General features: G+C 39.3%; 1 protein-coding gene across 3 annotated transcripts in view; it reads right to left on the bottom strand.

Annotated features, from left to right (window-relative positions):
* Window positions 1-22,157, bottom strand: part of LTBP1 (latent transforming growth factor beta binding protein 1) — a 2,555,437-nt gene that overhangs the window by 2,394,458 nt on the left and 138,822 nt on the right. For all 3 annotated transcript variants that reach the window (XM_044058988.1, XM_044058973.1, XM_044058980.1), the window contains exon 2: window positions 16,041-16,111. In XM_044058988.1, the coding sequence (XP_043914923.1) occupies window positions 16,041-16,111 (71 nt within the window). The remainder of the gene's footprint in view (window positions 1-16,040; window positions 16,112-22,157) is intronic.

Raw genomic sequence — 22,157 nt, forward strand, 5'->3', positions numbered from 1 at the left:
ACACACACACACACACACACACACACACACACACACACACACACACACACACACACACACTATTCGTCAACAGCCTCAACTAGCCAGGCTTCCAGCAGTGTGAAAACATTTTTTCTCTGTAAGAGCATTACAGTATGTCCTACTCTGTTTTGGTAATACTTAACATATTGTGTATATCTGAAGTAATGCTGGTACTGCATTGTATTTATTGGCTGTGATATTGTAGCTAATTACATTGAAGGGTATCTCCAGGGTTGCACTACTTGGAATAAAGGGAAAGGTGGGTTTTGCTAATTTAACACTTTCCGATTTTGTCCAAGTTTATGTGACTTTGTAGCAGTATATTTACAGACACAGGGCAAGGGGATGACACCTATACTAACCATGCAGAAGGCTGGTAAAAGTGCTGTATTTTAAATTTTTGTGATGCTTCTGTAGATAACAGTATGGGCTTGTGACATGTTGAATTTTTGATGTTACATTTACAATGCTTTGAATCCTGATATAGTAGGGCTCACTAAAATGAGCTCATCCCTGGATTTCCACAGATACGCTGCCCAATTGCCTGTATGTGTGCATATGAGTGAAGTGATAATGTGTGTGTGTGTGTGTGTGTGTGTGTGTGTGTGTGTGTGTGTGTGTGTGTGTGTGTGTGTGTGTGTGTGTATACACATGCGTGCGTCTGCACGTGTGTGTGTGTGTGTGTGTGTGTGTGTGTGTGTGTGTGTGTGTGTGTGTGTGTGTGTGTATGGGTCTACTTCATATGACCTAAATTTCATTTGACTGAAATTCATTTGACTGAGACCAAAACACTGAAAGTTTAAAAGACTGAAAAGTCATTTGACTGAAACTCATAACACTGACACATTAAAGTAAAAGGTATATGCCCTTTTCCCCACTGTAGTGCGATCCTGGAGTTAGGATATATAGTTAGGGGGGTGTGGGGGGCAAAGTCCCCCATATAGTTTAGGTAAATATTGTTTTCTGCAAAGTTATTCATTGCAGTTATAAATATCCATGTATATGGTTTAAAATGTATAAAGTATGTGGGGGGGCCTTCGCCCCCACATCCCCCAATGTGGGGGGCTGTGCCCCCCACCCCCACTAACTATATATACTAACTCCAGGATCACATTACAGTGAGGAAAAGGGCATATACATTTTACTTTAATGTGTCAGTGTTATGAGTTTCAGTCAAATGAGTTTTCAGTCTTTTGAACTTTCAGTGTTTTGGTCTCAGTCAAATGAATTTCAATCAAATGAAAGTTAGGTCATATGAAGTAGACTCGTGTATATACATGTGTGTGTCTGCATGTGTGTGCGTGTGTGTGCGTGTATGTGCGTGTATGTGCGTGTGTGCGCGCGCGCGCGCGTGTGTGTGTGTGTATGTGTGTGTGTGCATGTGTGTGTTTGTGCATTCTGCACTAGACGTGTTCTGAACAAGCTTCAAAGCCTTGCTTCCACTGGCTGCTGTAATAGGCTCCAGCATCCCTGCAACCCTGTAAAAGATAAAATGTGGTTATTGGAAAATGGATGGCTGAAATAATGGATGGATGGATTGATGGATAAATGCTTCTAATGTTACTATTGAACATATTTCCAGAATTCCTTCCCACTTGTGGTCAGGCATTTAAATTCACACTTCCTTCCTATGCAATGCTGTATACACAATTATACAACGACCCCCCATTAATATTCCAAAACGTGCACGCTGATTGGTTAGCATGCACGTTGTAAATCAAAGACTTATACTAATGGGAAAGTCTTTTCTTTTTTTTTTTTTTTACAACAGAGAACGCAAGATCTCCGTTGCTTTTCAGAAACTGTCTAGCTATGTTAAAGGAGTTTAACATAGCGAGACAGCTTTAAAAAAAGTAACGGAGATCTTCTTTTCTCCGTTGCTATTTTTAAAGCTGTCTCGCTATGTTAAATGGGTTTAACATAGCGAGACAGCTTTAAAAAAAGCAACAGAGATTCTCCGCTGCTTTTTTTAAAGCTGTCTCGCTATGTTAAATTCCTTTATCATAGCGAGACACTTTGTAAAACGCAATGGAGATCTTGCTTTCTCCGTTGCTTCCACCCACAGCTCTGATGTACTGCATTAGCATACGCATGCGCAGTAGATCAGAACTGCCGCAGAATACCAGACAGCTGCGGAAGGGCAGCACGGAGGTATTATGCAATGCCATTATTTAAGAAAAGCAAGTATTTTTTTCTTAAATAATGTCATTGTGTAATAGCAATAACCCACTTCTGGGTGTGGGTAATACTGGATTTACCCACGGTTGTCTTTGTTTGGCCATGAAGGCTTCGCCCTCGTGACCAAACCACACCAACCGTGGGTAAATCCAGCATTACCCACACCCAGGCGTGGGTTATTGCTTAAATTTATTATTTTAACTTATAGCACTTTTCAACACAGAGATCATTAACAGCACTGTGTAAAATAAAACTCTAATCAAGTATGAAGTTAGAATGCCTTGTCTTGCATTCTTTGGCATGATACACCCACACTGTCATATATTTGCAGCATGACTCCATCAAATCTGCAAGGAAATGAAAATTCCTTTCCTAAATATGTGATTCAATAAGAAATGATTTGTCACCACCAGGAATCTAACTGGCATGCAGTCAGATTTCTGACACATTCCTACAATGACTTGAATGGCGGTGTAAATGTGACCTCTGTCAAGGATAAAACACAATCTGCCCTTCCAGTTTCATTCTTAACCTTTGTTTCTTATGCTAAAAACATCCTGTGTAACTAGGGAAGAAGTTTCCTCTCTGCATCTTGATAGGAGAACACATCCCCCGGTTTTATAATGCACTCTTTGCATGTATTATCATAGAAACTGCACTGAGAAGTCTACAACAGATCTAACATCACAGATCACAGGTTATTTATTCATTACTTCTCTGTGCTTTTGTGACCTTACTATTTGTTCTATGGTCTTGTTTTACTCAGCAATAAAAAAGTAGTCCGAAAATAAGACAAAAAGTTGCACTCATTACTGGAAAGTGCCCTGTGCTCAGAACAGGAAACTTGTTATGGTTTAGAAGGCTTTTGGTGCCAGTTTTACTGTCTTTTCTTCCTTCAATTCATATGCTGAGTTTACGAGAGGAAATGCCAAATGACTGCAAACTGAGAGGTAATTTAAATGATTTCTAGATGCAGTGCTGTAGGTCTGACTTAAGGCAGCTGCATATATCACAACTCTCTCATTTTACTAAAAGAAGCCACGCTCTTCTTAGTGAGACCAACACCAAACAAAATCAAGCAGTCATCTCAGGAAGGTTGTTACATCAACAGTGCAATGCTGCTATGTTTAGAGACAGATTGACAAAGCCAGTTGTCTGTTTCCCAGGGCTGTCTCTCTTTTTTCCTTTTCAGAATTAGATTACTATTTATACTGTTACAAAAAGCACAAGAAAGATCACAGAAGCAGCATGCAGCGTCTCTGTCACTCAGAAAAGTTATGATATTCACTGCAGCAGAAGGAACTCTGTGAGTGACACATATATTAATCATTGTTGACCAGCATAAAACCATCAGCCTGATACAGACTGAGCATTTAGTAAACATCATAAGTCATCACAATGATGTCAGAAGGCACATGTGCACAACTGAGCTAAGACAATTTATTTAAATCTGTTATCCTCAGTAGAACTTTGATCCAAGTGGATCTCCTATAAATGTAGTCGAGGTATACTTACGAAGTAAACACAAGTACATCTAAACAATGTTTATAGCATGCAAAACATAACTTAATAGTGAACATAAAATGTAACCACCAAGTAAAGTACAATTAGTAATAATATTATGCAACAAAATTAATGGATGAGCTACACGCTCGAAAGACTTGAACCTCAGCACTGAAATAAATAGGACATGCTGGAGGGACAGATTCATAACCCAGAGGCTCCCTTCACTCTGGAATAAAATCCCAGTCCAGGTTAGGCAGAGTCCCTCATTGACTCTCTTCAAGAGGAATCTTGATGAGTGGATGGGAGATTGTAGGTTTACCCCGGGTATCACTTCTGTGTCACTGTTAGACAGAGGCACAGTATACTAACCTCGAAAAAGGGCATAGCAAAATAAATTTAAAATGGGTGGTGAAAGCCAAACACATTCTGGCTAGGCTTATTAATGCCCTATGGTAGATAGCCTAGTATGAACCTATGATTCTGAACCTATAAACATAAAAGACATTGATGAATCAGCATATAAAAAAAAAACAAAGTATAATATGATTAAAAAAGAGGGGTTGGAAAATTACTAAAATTCAGCAACATAGATAGAGTAAATGGGGAAATTAAAGATTAGTAGTACAAGAGGGAGATGTTCTACTGTGATAATGAAAGAAGCAGGGTTTGAAAATCTTAAAAATGACTAACCTCCAAGTCAGCAAACAGAGGCCATCTGTTAATACGGGGTTATTCATAAGCTTTTATTTTATCATTTGCTATGCAGGTATGTTAGCTGGTCAATGAACTACTATATTCATGACCCTGGCCACAGCAGCAAATGTAAAATACACAAACATGTAGATAGGGATCTACTTTGGAAGCTCCAACTTTCAAAACTTCAAACTTCATATGGTCGAGATCATAACATCAAAGTTTTGAAAGTTTGAAACTTCAATAAAAAAATAAAGACTAATCTTTTTCTTTTACGTTTATGCAGGGGGCAGGCTCTCTTGCACCCCCACACCCCCTGCTAATTAAATATACTAACTCTGAGATCGCACTACAGTGAAGAGAACGGTAAAATTTCCCATTCTGTCCTGCACGACAATCTCCATTCAAACCATTTGAAGTTTCAAAACTTCGATTTTACGGTCTCGACCATATGAAGTTTGAAGTTTTGAAATGTCGAGCTTCCAAAGTAGAGCCATATACAGACAGACAGATAGACAGAGAGATAAATAAATAGGTAGATAGCTAGATAGATAGACAGATAAATAACAGCATGTGTAAGTGTTATTATATACACTGCTTACTTTATTCCAGAAGGCAAAGCTGTCATCATGGACATTTTTTCAACGTAAAGGTACCACAGCAAAATACATTTATTATGTCACATGCATCATAAGCTTTCACACCAACACACATTCAAACCACTTCAAAAAGCATGTTGATGTGAAAGCTTGCAGTGTTTACAATATAATAAATGCATTTTTCTGTGGTACCTTTGAGCCAGTGAGATTTTTGTTTTTGGATTTCCTACCTTTTCATCAAGATCAGGTTTTACCCATTTGAAATGCCAAGTTTTTTTTTCTTTTTTTCTGCTTATCATGGACACCTTTGACAAGCTTTCCTTCCAAAAGGAAGGTAAAACTTTTACTATCTTCTCTCAAACGATCTTTAGCTGGTCTGTTGATGTTCACAGGATATATAAAGAATAAGAGATGGTCTATAGTTCTCTGTTTACTACTATAAACTGAAGTAAAAACATTTTCTATGAAGTCGCATGTGAAGTCTAGTTCTAAAAAACATTATGCTTTTTGCGCACTTTTACGATCAATGACAGACAGCATTTTGCTGCAGTGTATGAAGGAAATGATGTACATTAAATGTGGTGATATGTCCTGATTGTTGATTTGCATTCATATGCAAAAATGTTCAATTCATGAGTTAATCTGTTTTAGAGCAATTATTTTTACAATCATTATGGAAGATCTAAAGAAAATTTTGAGGAAAGGCTCATCACACAGTGCTGACCAGCAAGAATAGTGGTCCAGAGTAACCATATTTCCTGCAAAGTGGATACTACCTCTCTTTGGGATGATGTAGGTGTTAAGGCCTAGCAGGACATGGGTAACAAAAGGACTGGAAGAATAACTAGTTGTGAATGATGAGCATTCATTTATACCCCCAAAAATACTGTAACAAAGGCCAAACGTAAGAAGAAATCAACCTATGTCAAAAATGTAATTTCACCAGATATGTGCTGAATAACAACTAATAATGTTTACAGGTCAAAGATACAACTCCATACCTTAAACCTTTGCATCTATAGTCAAATTTAGTAACTTAACAGATGAGGCAGTTTGTTAGTCATCCCACATCAGCTTTTTAGAGCACATCTCCAAATCTTACAGCAGATGCAGTTTGTCTTGGGACGACTTGCCAGTATATTTACAGAAACAGATGCCGACATAAGGTGTACATACCTAGTCCTCCAACTCATGTAATCAGCACTGAAACAAGCCATTGGTTTGTTTCACAAAGGCTGCCACTAAAGTCACATAGGATACTCCAATAGGTAACACCCAATTTTCATTTAAAATACAGAAGAATATAACACAACTCCATCCAGAGAAAGAAGGACTTTAGGAGTGCAAGGTGTTGTGTTGGTGTCTCATAAATAAAGATCTTTCCTACTTTTGCAACATGTGCTCTAACTCTGTCTTTCTCTAAATGGTGCTGCTGCCTGACAAAATAAATGAAATAAAACAAATAAATGTACGATTAAAACTTTGCTATGCTTCAATGTAACATTATGTATATGCAGCAGGTTTAGGTTCATAAATCTTTATCTTGACTACTACTGTTTTTTTTCCTAGCAAAATAAAAATCAAAAATACAGACTGCCCTCTAACACAGTGTGCATCTCAGCCTGGCAATCTTCAACCCCCCACAACACTGACCACCACTAGTACAGCCACAACTGCCATCCAGCCAGCCTTGAACTCCCCCACAACCCCCCATTTGCCCAGAGTTCCCAACACCATAGTACACTTATCCTACCAACACCCAATCAATGCATTCTCACCCAAGTGAGCCAGGGACTGCCAGTTGAACTGCACACACTACATTCATCTACGCCCTGGCAGTAACTGAACACCCATGCTTACCTCCATATTTCTTTTGTCAAATACTAGTCTACTCTGCCCTTCTCAGTCTGTTCTGTTACCAACTGGTATTATCCTCTGAAAATGTATCCATTATAGCTGTCATCTACCCTACCTCCAAATCCTCATCGAAGACTGGCTTCCATCCTCAGAAAATGTTCTGATGATTGGACACTAAACAAGAGCTACAGTGTAAGAACAGCTGTCCATTCTCTGAAGCCATACTGATTTGACAATTGCCCACTCTGTCTCATGATTTTCATTTGTGACATTTGCTGATATTTGTAGTCACTTACTGGAAAGACAGTATATTGTTAGGTGCTGCTGAAACCAAGGACCATAATGGGCCAGCCTGACCTGGAGAGACAATTATCTGATAATTAATTCACCTGAATGGAGCACTACAACATTCTTAGAACAACTGTTTCTCTTTTAGTCACACAGGAGGTTATTTACTCACCATCTCTTCATGACAATAACACCTCATTTTAATAGGTCTGCTCAGCTGTGACTATTCTTTACTTGTAAGGAGTGCAGTGAATGGACTGGACCCGTATCTTATGTTTTTCTCTCTCTCTCTCCAATGAGAAAACATGAGTAGCAAAGCCTATAACCTAAATATAACTAGTCTTAATCTGATGTTTGGCTTTTAACACATATTCTGAACACAGGTGCTCTGACAGAGACCTGAAGGTGGCAGTATGCTCCTTCTTGGGAAGGGCACTCACTTCATAGCAGGGACCTCCCAGTGGTCAGATGAGTAGTCTTCATTAATTGTCTTTGTAGACATGTCTCCTCATTCCAGCCTTCACCCCTTGGCTGATATACTCAAATCCATATGATCCTGGGTGAGAAGTAAGAAGTTAATCCTTCCAGTTTACATAAACCAAACATGTTAATGGAATGAAGTTATCACACATTACTGACTAAAGAGTGTCTCGATCATGTTGTTAATGAACTTGCCCACCCCAGTATAGTGAGTGAAAACCAATTTTTTCATTGATTCTATACTCAGAGACAAACATGAGATAATTTCTGATGTACTCTCCCTAACATTAATGAATTTGTCCAGTCATGGATTCTTTGTAATGCTGGAACCTACACTATCCAGACAATACACACAAGAATGTTTCCCTCCCACAGTAAGTCCCTTCCATAGTTGGACATATTGGATATTGTCTGATCCATGATACTAAACAGTGAATTCTTATCTATCTTATATGCTCCTAACTATCTGTTGATTAACCTCCAAAAGAAACCCTGTCCTCTTGTCACCAGGACGATCAGTGACATTTCTTGGAGCTCAAATAGCTAATGGGGGTGCTTGTATTAAAGGAATGAGCAACAAATAAATAAAATAACTATAGTATCTTACAATGAATGTTAAGAACTAAAACACACGAACATAGTCATGTCCTGAAGGCTTGGTCTCCGGCTCCATAAGTCCCTACCAGAGCCAAGTACCATGGGAAATTCAAAAATTTAAAAAAAAAACACCCTTCTGGTCCACTGCCATAAATAAACTTTACAACAAAGTAAGAAATTCTTTAATTATTTTGTAGATCCAAAACCCCTTTTCTCAATGGAAATATTAAAAGCATTACAAAAAGAAGAAGAAGAAGAAATGATAAAGTCCATTAAAGGAGCCCAGGAACTTAGGCTGGCCTCTTAAACCAAAGGGAATTGTAAATCCTTCCTTATTTATGTCAGGAAATTAAGAAACAATAACCTATAGTGCTCTGAACTTATTGTTAATGTCATCTCCTATTCTGACCCAATAGATATTGCCAATATTCTTGCAAACTAATTTAGTTCCATATTTACCCCATCCTTGCAAACAAATTTAACTCCATTTTTACCCCTGATACTTTCAGCCAAAGTCCTTAAGTATCTAACTCCCTTGCTCCCTCAATTATCCCTAAAGATTATTTACTGAAAAGTGCTAACCAAGACCAAACAAATACTTCCTCCATGAGACCTGACAATATAACTGGTTGCTTAATTAAATAGTGTTCCTTAACTTGTCTGACATAAGATTAGCTATTGTGTCTCTAATGAGTGGTGCACTGCAGTGGCAATGCCCCTCCAAAAGTGTGGTCTTACAACCAACCCAGGTAATTACAGACCTTTCAAACTTAAAAGACTCATCTGCAAAGCTATAAAAAATATTACAACTGACCTCATAAACTACAACATCAAGAAGCTTATTAAACGTACCCAGACAGTGTAGTTTCTGTGAAGGGTAGATCCTGTCAAATGAATCTGGTAAACTTCTTCAAAAGGTTACAGAGGCTGTATATGGTGTCCATGCAGTCTTCATGGCTTATCTTGGCTTGGCCAAGTTCTTCAATATCATTCCACATGTTGGCATCATACAAAAATTAAATGCTGTAAAATTGATCCATATGTGGTAAAATGGATAGCAAACTAGTTGAAAGACAGAACCCATGTAGTGCAAGTTGCATGTGCCACATCAGAATGTAATCAAGTGACCAGCGGTGTCCCTCAGGACTCGGTGTTAAGATATCTTTTTTGATATTTACTTCTCAGATCTCCAAACAGAGATCCAAGACCTTTGGCTAACAAAGTTTGCAAATGACTGCAAACTGAGGGTTGTTTTTAAGTCACCTTCTGACACCAATACTCTCCAAAATGAACTTGCCCCAGTAAACTCTTGGTGTACTAAAAATGCTAAAAAATGTAATATAACCACTTTTGGTAGACAACCCCTCACCTCACCATACTGCACTGACAGTACACAAATGCAAAATGAAAATGTACTTGTGGACCTTGGAAGTTGGGCTGATAGTTCCTTCTCTTTTGACCATCATGTGACAATTGCTGTCAGAAAATCCTTTATTTGGCTCAGATAATTGTCAAAAGGAATATCATCAAGGTCTAAATAGGTAATCACTACTTCATGCACAGCAGTTTCAAGCCAATTATTAAGTACAACACATGTTTTGGGATATATCTCGCTAAACATATCTAACAATTAGAAAAAACTCCCAAAGGTTCCTAACCAAAAAGAACAAAGGCCTAAAGTCCTTGAGTTACCTAGACAGGCTAGAAGCTCTTTCCCTGTATTCATTGTCCTAGAGAATTTTGAGGACCCTGTTTTCCTGGAGTTCCTATATCTCCACATGTCCAGTATCTTCATCAGTACTAGGACCAGGGACCCAAATCTTCACCAACAGATAAATACAACAAAGTGGAGTAAATGGGTTATAGCCCAGCACTTCCCAAACAACTAGATTAAAGTCCCCCTGAATGTTAAGCAGTTCAACTCACTGTCTTACTTTAAACATTAACTAGATGACTGGATGTGTATCCACAAATTTACTCCAGGATTGACTGGTATAACTAGATGACTGGATGTGTATCCACAAATTTACTCCAGGATTGATTGGTATGGTCAAATGGAGAAAGGATCCTGAAGGAGGGTACTGGCTAGAGTAAATGTTCATAAGATTCAATGGCTTTAGAAAATCTACAAGTCTACGAATCATGGGAAGGGCTGGCTTTCTTTCAAGAGAGGCCCAAGCAAGTCTGTGAATCTTCTCAAATTAAGTTGTTAATTACTCTTTAGTTTTTATATGGGCTCAGGCTAAATGCAGATAGAAAAACAGGTAATGAATATATGCACTTGCCAGAAAAGTTTCATTATAGCGTTTCCATCAATAGAATGGAATGGGTGAAGACATCTGTCAGGTTAATAATTCTGTGTCAAAATTAATAACTCTTTTTTTTTCCTACTCAGAACAAGTTGTTCATGGCATTCTACAAGGTTAAATTCCTAAGCCTCTTTTATTTACAGTTTTTATAAATGTCTTTAGACTCTCCATGCCTACATGCCTAGCATTCAGTCTGTGGTTAACTAATCAGCTGGCAAGTCACATATCACTTAAACTAATAACTTGTCCAGCAACCTAGTCAAACTCTGTACCTGTTTTAATATTTTTAAGTTGTACCCTCAAAAAATGAAAAAAAAGGAAAAAAATGTCATGTACTTTGGCACAGCCAAGTGATTCAGTCTGGTACCTAAATCTTGGCTACGTTACCCTACCCAGCTCCCAGGTTCTGGCTTTTGTAACCATATCTAAATAAACTAGCTAGTAAACTGAAGGAGATGTTGTTGCAAATCAGCAGGAAAATAATAATGTGCTCTCCACAGTCTTTTGGTTGTTTCAAGTGCATCTTTGAATTTATTGGAAGGTCTGCTTCTGTGCAGTGCATCATACGTACTTTTTTTTCAATGGGGTGCTAAACTTACTTTTATGACATCTAAGAAAGGTACAAGGACTCTAGTCTGATTTGAGGGTAGCAGTGTTAGCATGTATGTGTGTATGCTCACACTTACACACACACACACACACACACACACACATATGCACAACTACATTTGCACTAAATTACTCATTGTATGCTAATACACAGCACTGTATAAAGAAAGCTGTTGAAAGCCTTTTGTAAAAAGTTTGACACTGAGAAATTCTATGTGATGTGACATTGTGAAGTTCTTGCATTTACTTCTCTTTGGCAGGCCATACCTAAAACTCGCTTCTATGGGTCAGTCCACCAACTTGGAAAGTAAAAGACTGAAAAAACAAATCCAGCTCCAGACAACTGACAAGTGGAGTACCTCAGGTTTCAGTCCTGGAACCGCTCTTGTTTGGCATCTACTTCTCTGAAGTACAGGCCAACATTAAGAGACTCTGACTAACAAAGTTTGCAGATGACTACAAACTGGGAGCCATTACTGAATCCCCAAATGATGTGGATATTCTACAAAAAGGACTTACAGAAACAGATGCTTGGTGCCAGAGCCATGGGCTCAAGCTCAATGCCAAGAAATGTATAGTTATCCCCTTTGGGAAAAAAACATGTACCCGTGAATTACCACATAGGTGGCAGTACACTACACACCAAAAGTGTGATAAGAGACTTAGGGACACAGTTGGACAGTGGTCTCACTTTCGCTAACCACATTGCCACAACAGTCAGGAAATCCTTCTATGTGGCACACCTCATCACTAAGGGCTTTTCATCCAGAAAAAAGGAGGTCATTTTCCCACTGTACTCATCCCTCATTAGACCCATTATAAAACACAATGCCCCGTTTGGTATGCACCTCTCAAGACATCTGCAACAACTGGAAAGGCCGCAGAAATACCTCACTAAAAGAATCACAGGCCTAAAGCAGATGCCCTATGCTGACCATCTAAAAAAACTCCACCTATACTCTGTCGCATATCATCTACTCAGAGGCGATCTCTGCCTAACATATAAGGCCATGTCAAACCCAGAGCTGTTGGACATGCTACACTTAAAGAAATCACAATCCCTCAGAGACACATGCTCCAGGGAGCTAAACCTTGTCATCACAATGAACAAAACATGCTGGAGGGATAGGTTCCTGACCCAGGGACTCCCCAGACTCTGGAATAGACTGCCCATACATGTCAAGCAGAGCGCCTCTTTGACCCTCTTCAAAAGGAACCTTGGTGATTGGATGGGAGATAGGAAATTCACCCCAGGGATCACGTCAGTCACCCTGCTAGACAGGGGTTCAGGGAAGTAAATACTGTGGGAAGAAATAGCCAGGGAATTGTTATGGCTAGGCTTGTATAGGCCCTAGGGCCGATAGCCTAGTACCAACCTATGAACCTATAAATAAACACATAAATCACTGATTGCTCTACGAACATCTCTAGAGCAGTCAACCTGTGTATCAGTCTGGTAACCCCCACATTCTTCAGACCTATATATTATGAAGTATCTCTAGCCACAGCACATTATGTGGGCACCCAATACATACTACTCAAAATATTACTAAGATATATAATTAATTTTTGAGAGTAAGACATCCATAGAAATTGGCTGAACTTTGGAGTTGTGTGGTTGTCGCAGTATCCACTACAGCACTATCCCTAGACCGACCTATCCTTCATCACCACCTTTACATAGTCTACCCAGAAAAGGCATGTTTATGAATCCTGCCACACTGTTCAATGACTAGGAAAGTGCTGCTGTATGCATTCACTACAGTGAGCTGGCTATAGCTAGCAGTAAGAAGATAGCCATGTTCACATCTGCGAAGCCTGCATGCAGACCTTTGCGAGTTTATTCAATACATGGTTGCTACTTTTACAGGTGATGTTACTGAGCTCTGATTCTAATCTCTAGACCTACTGAAAGATGTTCAGCTTATGTGTGTAATTTGTACTGTTACCACATTGTATTTATACTTGTATTTATGAATGATTCTGATAAAAGTTTTAGATCTGAAGCTTTAAGACAATATATACATAGAGACAGAGGTATTCATTGGTGTTCAGCCAAATTGCTTCATCTGAACCTTAACATATTATACATTTACCTACTTTGCAGTGTACTGTCTAAGAGGACTCTACATTTCATCTGCAGGAGGGGAAATCTTTCATTTACTTGCAGATTTTGCTGGCATCAACAAACTGTCAGCTGTAACAATGTCTGTGTTCTCTTCATTTTTAAATGGCAAAACCTAAATAAGATCACAAGATCAAGTTCTCTGAAGTTTCTCTCAGAAATGGAAATGGTGTCAGCAAAATGAGAACTGTAGTCATATTTCTATGTCAGTAATTGACACAACTTCCTTGTCCTTCAACAAAATAGTAAGAGAAACATATCTTTTTATTTTGTGTAACTGCTAAACACACATCCACGCACATGCGGTGAGATGCTCTGTATAGAAGTACAATGTTGAATCTCATCATTAACATGTGCAAAACAGACCACCCACCCTAAGTATCTGGTAATGGAATCAACTAAATATATTTTCTGCCTATTGACCTGCGATGTAACATAACAGATAGGCATCTTCCAGTGTATTTAACTCTTGGTTCTGCTGAGATAACATCCACAGTTATGATTACCAGGGCTTATTACAGTGCTTTTCTTTAAGATGTTTAATGTTTATCCCACTCATTGTGTCAAAAGTCAATGCATCTTACAACTGCTACTACTAATGCCGACAGCTCTCAAGGAGATACTCTTGGCTAATTGTTTGCCATGTGCTTTTGTACCAAATGTCCAAAGTTGCAACCATGCCAACTTTATGGAAATTCCTGTATGGCCTGCTAGGTAAAAGAATACATCTTTAGGCAGCTGTTGGCATTCCCAGTTCTGGGCGTATCGGTCTTATATATGTTGCAACTGACTCCATGCACTGATGTAATCCAGTCTCAAGCGAAGTGGTACAAAAACGGGGAGACAAATGTGGTTATCACATTGGGGACATTGTTTTAAAACTTGTTTGATGGCAGAAGGAGACAGATAATCTAGATGGGTCTTTAAATGAGCCTAGCACACTCTTTATTTTTTCCACATTCTCTTGAATATAACCATGGATTTGCCCTCAAGCATTCATTTCATTGGGTCATTGCATGGGTCTACCTTCCAGACATCCACATCCGTCTCCAGCAAAAAGTATTTTGACAGATAAAAGTATTAGCTGATCACTAATGCAGCTTTTGTGCTCTCTGACCTTCCTGTTAAGGGTGACTCATTCACTTGTCCCTCAACATGATCTATGCACATGCATCACGGATCCACATGTTCCTCCTGGTCTCTACTGTAAAGACCCCCTGCTCTTCTAATGTTTATTCAAGCCCCTTCCCCTCCATCCCTCACACTCTTCAGCTCATTTTTTGGACTGTTTCCAGCAGATGATGTTTCCCTCCTTGTATGCCCCCATACCTGTCCTGTATGACTGATGTGACCTGATTGTAGCCAGGTAGAGAAAAAACATTATATTATTTCTTTGCTTTTGTAATCTATCCACAGGAATATGCATACCACTATTGCATTCAGTGATTACGCACCCTCTCACTCTGATGACAGGTGTAATAAACATGCCTGCTCCATTTCCTCCTCTTTTTCCAGCAAAGCATGGCTCCCAAGCTGCTACGTCACAACATGGTTGCTTTATGCCAGGTGACATATAGCTGTTGGCATTTAACTTCAGATGCCATCTTTCTGTCCCATTAAAAAGCCTTTCCAATTCCTTCCTTATGCTTTTACATCCATTTTCCGCTGCTGTTTCTATTCTGTCATTTACAGAGAAGTTGATCCTGTTCTCTATTCCTCAAGTATCTCTGAAATGACACATAGAAAAGGAGTGGACTGAAACATGACCAATGCAGTACTCCAATAGCCACCTCCCTTATTCCTGATCACTCACCTCTCACTACAGCCCTTTGTGTCCTACCCTTTGACCATGCCACAGTCCAGTGACACTGCTTCTGTCCTGCCTCAGACCACTGTAGTACTCCTAACAACTATCTAAAAGGAGCCAAATGAAATGTCCTGCTGAAGTCCAAACAGAGCATGTCACTTGCACATCATATCAGCTTCACTTCTAACCCAGATATAAAAGTCAATTTGGTTTGACCAAACCCCCCTTCTGGGCCTGAACCCAATTGTTCTAGATACTGCTGTTCTCTAGGATGGCAGACAGACCCATTCAGGATTAAGTTCCATCAGGTAGATTCTGTTTATTGTTTCATTCTAGGTACAGCACTTCACCTGTGGGGCACTTTTCATGATGCACTACAGTTATGAACCAAAGTGCCTGGTATAAGAACAGAACCCATGACTTAATCTTCTTCCATCATCATAGATGAGCGAGGAACCTGCTGAGTCACTGACAGTGCACTGAACCCTTGACACAGCTATGAAAGTTCAGTAGGGCAGCATGCAGTGATAAATCTTTACAAGTAAAATAATAATACAGTCTCAGCATTAAAATGCTCTGAGCAACACAGCAGGGACTGCTGTCCAACAAATGGATTACAGCTGCCAAATAACAGGCATTTTGAAAACACAGATGGATCTGGTGTACTTGGCTAGAAGAAATATATGGCTGTAAAGTTGTTTCAACATCTGGACATTTAACTCTTGTAATGCCACTTACTTAATAACTAGCGGCAATGCTTACAAGTATTTCAGTGGCAGTCAGCAAAGTTATATAACACAACTCAAAAGGAAATACCATTTCTTGAGATAAATACCTACTTGCAGAGAATAAAATGATACAGCACACCCTCATTCTTTCAATGTATCAACCCAAGAATACTCAGTACCTACCAGTAATGAGCCAATAGATAAATGAAGCTTCTGGTGTAGGAGCACTTGTTTAATACTTACGTTTGGTGCACCTTTGGGATCCAGGAGCTTTACTCCAGCCATGACAGCACTGCCCACCACAGACATTCACTCTACAACAAAGGAATGTATACAGGATATAAATTACTCTGATGTTCTCCACAAATGTTACATTTCACTTAACATTTCTTTAGTTATACTTACATACAGAGGGGGAAACATTTTTTTCACAGAAGAAGTGGACAATGTAGATAATATAAAACATTAAAGGAATCACTTAAAACAAATACTAGTTCTGTTTCCCTTCCTATTAAAACACAAAATCTGTACTGTTACTAATATAGAGCTGAATCCATCCATCACTCCTTTTTTCCCCACTTCTGCACATGGGATCAGGGTGTCATTTCAACAGTGACATTCATCTAGAGCTAAGGTTTGCACCACCTGGTGGCTAGCTCCACCACAGTTGTTCATCCACACCACACACTCACACCTATGGCTAATTTATATTGTCCAATCCACCTATCTTTGGAATGTGGGAAAAAACCCATGAGAACAAAGGGAAGACATGCAGACTCAGCACATAATGCACCCCAGCTGGGAATCAAACCAGGGAACCTCTCACTGTGAGCCGACAATGCTATCCAGTGTGCCACTGTGCTACAGAGCTAAATACTAACCATACTTCATCTTGCTGCTCACTGTACATATAGGTATTCCAAAGTTAACAAATTAAGGAAACTTGGATTACTTTAAATTCTCTTGTATCTTCCGACAAACATATGATGGAATACATTAATGAATAATGTATTTATTTAACATTTGTTAAGCAGGAAAGTCCAACTTGGAACAAAGACAATTTTCAACAGAGACCCAGAGAGAAATGTTCCAGATGCATGTCTTTACAATGTGGAAAGAAACTGGAATACCCAGAGAGGGCCCACATGAACGCAGGGAGGACATGCAGACTCCACATAGAAGACACCTCAGCCAAGAATCAAACCAAAAAAACCTCTTGCTGTGAAGTGACATTGCTACCACTGCACCATCCAATTTTTTATTCATTTTCGTTCACTATTAAAATCTCTACAAATCTGGTTAATGACTCTAAACTGCAAAGAAAGAACCCTGGGAATGTCCTACTTCTGAAGGTGAACTGTTTCAAATCAGAGTATGTAAAAACAGGCCTGGCCAAGTAACACAGATACTGTGGTAATCAGCAAGAAAAGATGCCTGGAAAAGACCCTGATGTAGCAGAAGACCTAACATGCAAACAATGCAAGGCAATTAAAGAGGGATACGTGTCATATCCTTTATTTAGTATGACAGCAAAAGTAGCTGTTTATTTTTATAAATCACTTTGTTGCATAGACTAAATACAGAAATACACAGATGGTCTTGATTATAACTGATCCACAACATAGATGCTTTGTGGTAAGCCTTGGGTGAGAGGTCAAGGCAAAACAACGAAGAGACATCTCTCAAAAACAAGTACTCAACAACAATAAAATCAAATCTTAACACAAAAACATACTTAGTACAGTGAAGGAGAACCTGTGACATGCAGGTCAAAGGTGACACGCCATGAAGTTTTGGGTGACATGCCAGCATTCACCAACACCCGAGTTACCAAAGAAACTGCTTTTGCATTCGTTGCTCTTGTGAAGTGCATTGAATTATTTTGTGCCAGGAGCCAGTTCAACAGCACTGCTGCAGAGGCAAGGAAGTTATTAACCTCAAAGACTATTTTGGTATACTGTCTCAAAAGGGTCTGCAAAGGGCACTGCTAACATTGTTTTCTCTTTGAGGTTACACTTCTGCAAACATCAAGTAGTCTGCATTTCTAAGAGTGTGCTGTTTTACATTCCTCTCAACTGTCCCTCATAGTCCCTCCTAAAACTGGAGACTTTTTATACATAATTTGTTTGTGTCTTTCAGCTTTTCCCGGTTAGGGGTCGCCACAGCGGAACTCCGGTCCGCTAATGATCGTCAGTAGATTTTTACGACTTTTTATACATAATAATGGCAATAAATAGATTTATAGACTTATTTTGCTTTGGAAAATGTATATTAATTCACATTCCTTTTTTCGTTCAGTGTCTCAAATGAATAGGTTAATAGCATTAGTAGTTTAAAACTATCCATGTCTCTTATTTCTAGATTTGTCCCCTGTTGAGATTTATCCCTGATGTATTAAGAGCTATGCTGTTTTATTTTTATTTATTTATTTGTTTATTTATTTTATTTTATTTTATTTTTTTATCTATTTTTTTTGTGAAGAGGAGCGACACACCAGCAGACTCAAGTTAGGCATTTTCCCAATTTTTAACATGCCGAGCCAAAAAGTTTCGCCATCACTGATATAGTATATTTTCTGGAAACATCCATGTCAACTCAGGGCCAAGCACATTTCACAAGACCCACCAACTCACAAACTACAACGAATTATTACAACATATAATGCAAAGACAAATGTGTTAAAACATCCCACTTAAATGTAGATAGGATACCCAACAAAACAGCTTGAACCACCCAGAGTAAGTTTTACTTTACAGTGAATCAATTGGATACCCATCTAGTGATGTAAAGGTTAATTCCCAATTGGGAGAGTTTCTCTATAATACTTGAGTGAGGGATTCTGTAAAATGTCTTGGCTAGGTCAAGGTACTGTATGCACTGTCTTTCCCTGATCCAGGGCCTTGGTGACTTCCTGCAAGGAACTCAACCAGGTTTAACAGGCATGATCTACCCTTAACAAATCCGAACTGGGCTGGTCCAGAGTTTGGAGATTACCCATGTCCTTGTTGATAAGGTCCATAATGATTCTTTCCATGGCCTTGCAGATTAGACCAGTCAGGCTTATGGGCCTATAATTCCCAGGGTTAGTTGATAATCCCACTTTGTGCAGAGGGATTACTGTTGCTGTCCTCCATTCCACCAGAACACAGCCATTTCACAGACTGTGGCTGAAGAGGGATCAAAGTGGGTCTGCTAGGGCATGTTTTAAGTTGTTTAAAAGACAATCTGGGGTGTTGTCTGGTCCCATTTATGCTGCATTTTTGGCCATGGAGAGTACAGAGATGACCTGTGCTACTGAGATAATGTGTTGAGGAATGGTGGCAGGTATATTTTGAGGAATGACCGGTGGGGACAGGGGGTGAAGTTTGATCCAAATCTGCCAGCTAGCAGGTTGGCTATTACCACTGGTTGAGTTTGGGTAGTGCCATCCACAACCACTTCAGCACATATCTGGGTATTCCATTTTAGATTTCAGATGTAGTTAAAGAATGCCCTGTGATTATCCTTAGCTAGGGAGGCTATTTTTGCTTTGTAATTAGCTTTGGGGGACTTGACAAGATCTCAGATTCGCTTGTTTAAGCTAAAGCGGGAGTTCTTCTTCTGCTGAGCCATTTCCCTCTTGTTCTTGGACATTAGATTATTTTTCTTGTTGTATAGCCTGTATATACAAGGGGTCCACCAAGGTGGCTTGTTTTTTTATCAGCAAGACCTAGTTTTAGTCTGGTCAAGTACAGCTGTTTCCATACAACTGCTTAAATGGTTATACAGGGAATTGGTATACACCTCTGCATAGGAGTCCGTCTTATATGCCTTTGAGGTGGCTTTTAAACTTCTTATACCATCAATTTATCTTGGAAAAATTCTTAAGCATTTTTGAACTTGATGGGGTATCTGGCCTTATTATAATTAAATTGCACAAGGATGATTATGGTCCAATCTTACCAAGGAGGACATCACACAGGGGGTGGGGGGTGGTGCACTGCTTTCCCATGTTAATGAGTACTGTGTCCAGGACATTTGAGTCTCTTGTGGGAGTGCTGACCAGCTGTTCTACAACATTTGCAGTGACAAAGTCCAAGAACCTCTGAGCTTGCATGTTTGTGGTCGTGTATGTTTCCCAGTCAATGGAAGGATAGTAAAAAGTCACCCAAGAATAAGATGTTGGACTGTATGGCAAATGACTCCAGTAAGCCCAGGTATGCAGTATGCCTTTCCTGGTTTATAGTGTGAGACCTATAGCTAGCTATGATGTGGTAGGGGTTTTTGCCTATACTTAATTGGACATGGAGTAGCTCAATATAGTCGTACTATTTCACCAGTCTTAAGGTGTACTTAGCCTTAATGAAGATGGATACATCTCCTCCTTTGGTTCTTTCCTGCTCATTTTGTGGTCTGAATGTACGGAAGGCATTATAATCCTGCATTACCAGGATACTTTCCATGTCTTTGAACCATGTCTCAGTGACTGCACAGACATCAGCATCTTCCAAAGTGAGGAGTGCTTCCAGGGAGTGCAGTTTCTAGTTTGACTCCTAGCATTAAGCAGTAGTACCTCAAGTTTATCTACACAGGATTTTGTTACATCAGGAGGTTGGTTATTTTGACACTACCTTAAAAAAGGCACAATAGGGATGACTAATGCCATTACCAGTATATAAAAGCCTAGGGCAGACAGGTGCAGGGCACATCTGGTAAAGCAGTTTGGCCTGTCATCCATGTCTTCCCAGGCTGACAGATATTGGATCCCCTTGGACTGACACTAGAAGCTAAGCCAATTTTTTAAAGTCGGTCATTTTTGGCTGTATTGTGGCATCATTCTTGGAGATGGTAAAATGCTGCTTAAGTCTAGGCTTCCTGTGACAAATGCTCTGAGAGCTTAGTCATGTCCCTCTTCATATAGTCCAGAGAGGTATTTCTCAAGTAATTCACCCCCAACATGGACTATGACTGAGTCATACTGGCACTTGTGGTTGAGTGACTTGAGTGCTTGAGTGACTTGATGGATCCTGGGACCTGACAGACAGCTAACCATAACTCACTCATTATCCAGCCTGGTTAGGGGAACATCCATGTGTCTCACTATGGAGTCTCCTATGACCAGTATATTAGGTTTTGTGATGTTACGGCTTATGGGCTTATTTGCTGAGACACTGGTGTGTGTGTTATATTAAGGGTTGTGGTTGTTTTTTACATTGCTGTGTATGTAAGTGGTTTCCATTTGAGATACCTCTGATTTTTTTGGCAAGTTACTAGTGAGAACCTTCTCATATTTGAGCTTTAAATGTCATCTCCTTATTTAGTATGGGAAGTGATGTGTGTGTGCTGACAACCTGGTTGGTGCTCAATTTGTCCTTATGTGAGAGTCTTGCCTCCAATTTCATAGTATAACTACATCTTTCACATAAAGTATTTGTTTGTTTCAGTACTAAGGGGTTATTAGTACACATGAGACAATTGCTACATTGCCTCAGTATGCCCATGTCCATCATGCTGACCAGAGAGATGATGGAAAGCTGTCCATCCATGCCAGCAGGTTCTTACTGAATGTTTTATTAGGTAAGGAAAGGGTTAAATTGACAGGACATTGTTGGTAGCTCCGAGACAAAAAAGGGATATATACTTTGTGTAGGCTTAGGTTGATCAATAAGGCAATGCTGCTCAGTGCACAACTACAGCAGCGAAAAGCGTGGAAGGGTTTCATTGACAGCTCTTTAGAGAAAAACTCAGCTTCAAGGCTTTTACAGCTATACAGGGCACTGCTAACTGCTGCTGAGCGAAGAGCAGTACTGTGCAAATGTGAGGCTTAAATATGAGCAAAGAAAAACAAGTTTTAAGCTAACTACCAATCAGGAAAGCACACAATAAGCCTTCCACCAGCAATCCCTAACGCAGACATGTTAGATCAACATGTTTCTGCCACAAGGGTGCAGAAGAAAACATCTTAATGTAAAATTGCTTATTTGGAGCCCAAGTATAACAAGACCATACAAATGACCTACAAAAGCCCTACAGCTATCAGAAGCAAATAATATATTGCAATTAGATAACTAAAAGAAGAAGTAGACAGTACTGTTTTTTATATAAAATGCAAAAAACAGCAAATAATTTAGGAAACTGCTAAAATACAGTCACAATTTATAAACAAAGTGCAAAAAGATACTTATTTTTATCTTTTCAGTAATGGACTGCTCCAGGTGAAAGCAGATTCTCAACGATATATACCAAAGTCACCAAACAATGAGAAGCTTTGAGCATCTATTCTGTATGGTGTTAGATTGGCCTTACTTGTCCAGTGGTTGATACTTGTATATTACCCTTAGAGAAAATAATTGGGATAATACCACAAACAATTTGATGAGA

This window comes from Protopterus annectens, chromosome 1.part2 (assembly GCF_019279795.1).
Source record: "Protopterus annectens isolate FY-2018-M chromosome 1.part2, PAN1.0, whole genome shotgun sequence".
NCBI classification, from domain to species: Eukaryota; Metazoa; Chordata; order Ceratodontiformes; family Protopteridae; genus Protopterus; species Protopterus annectens.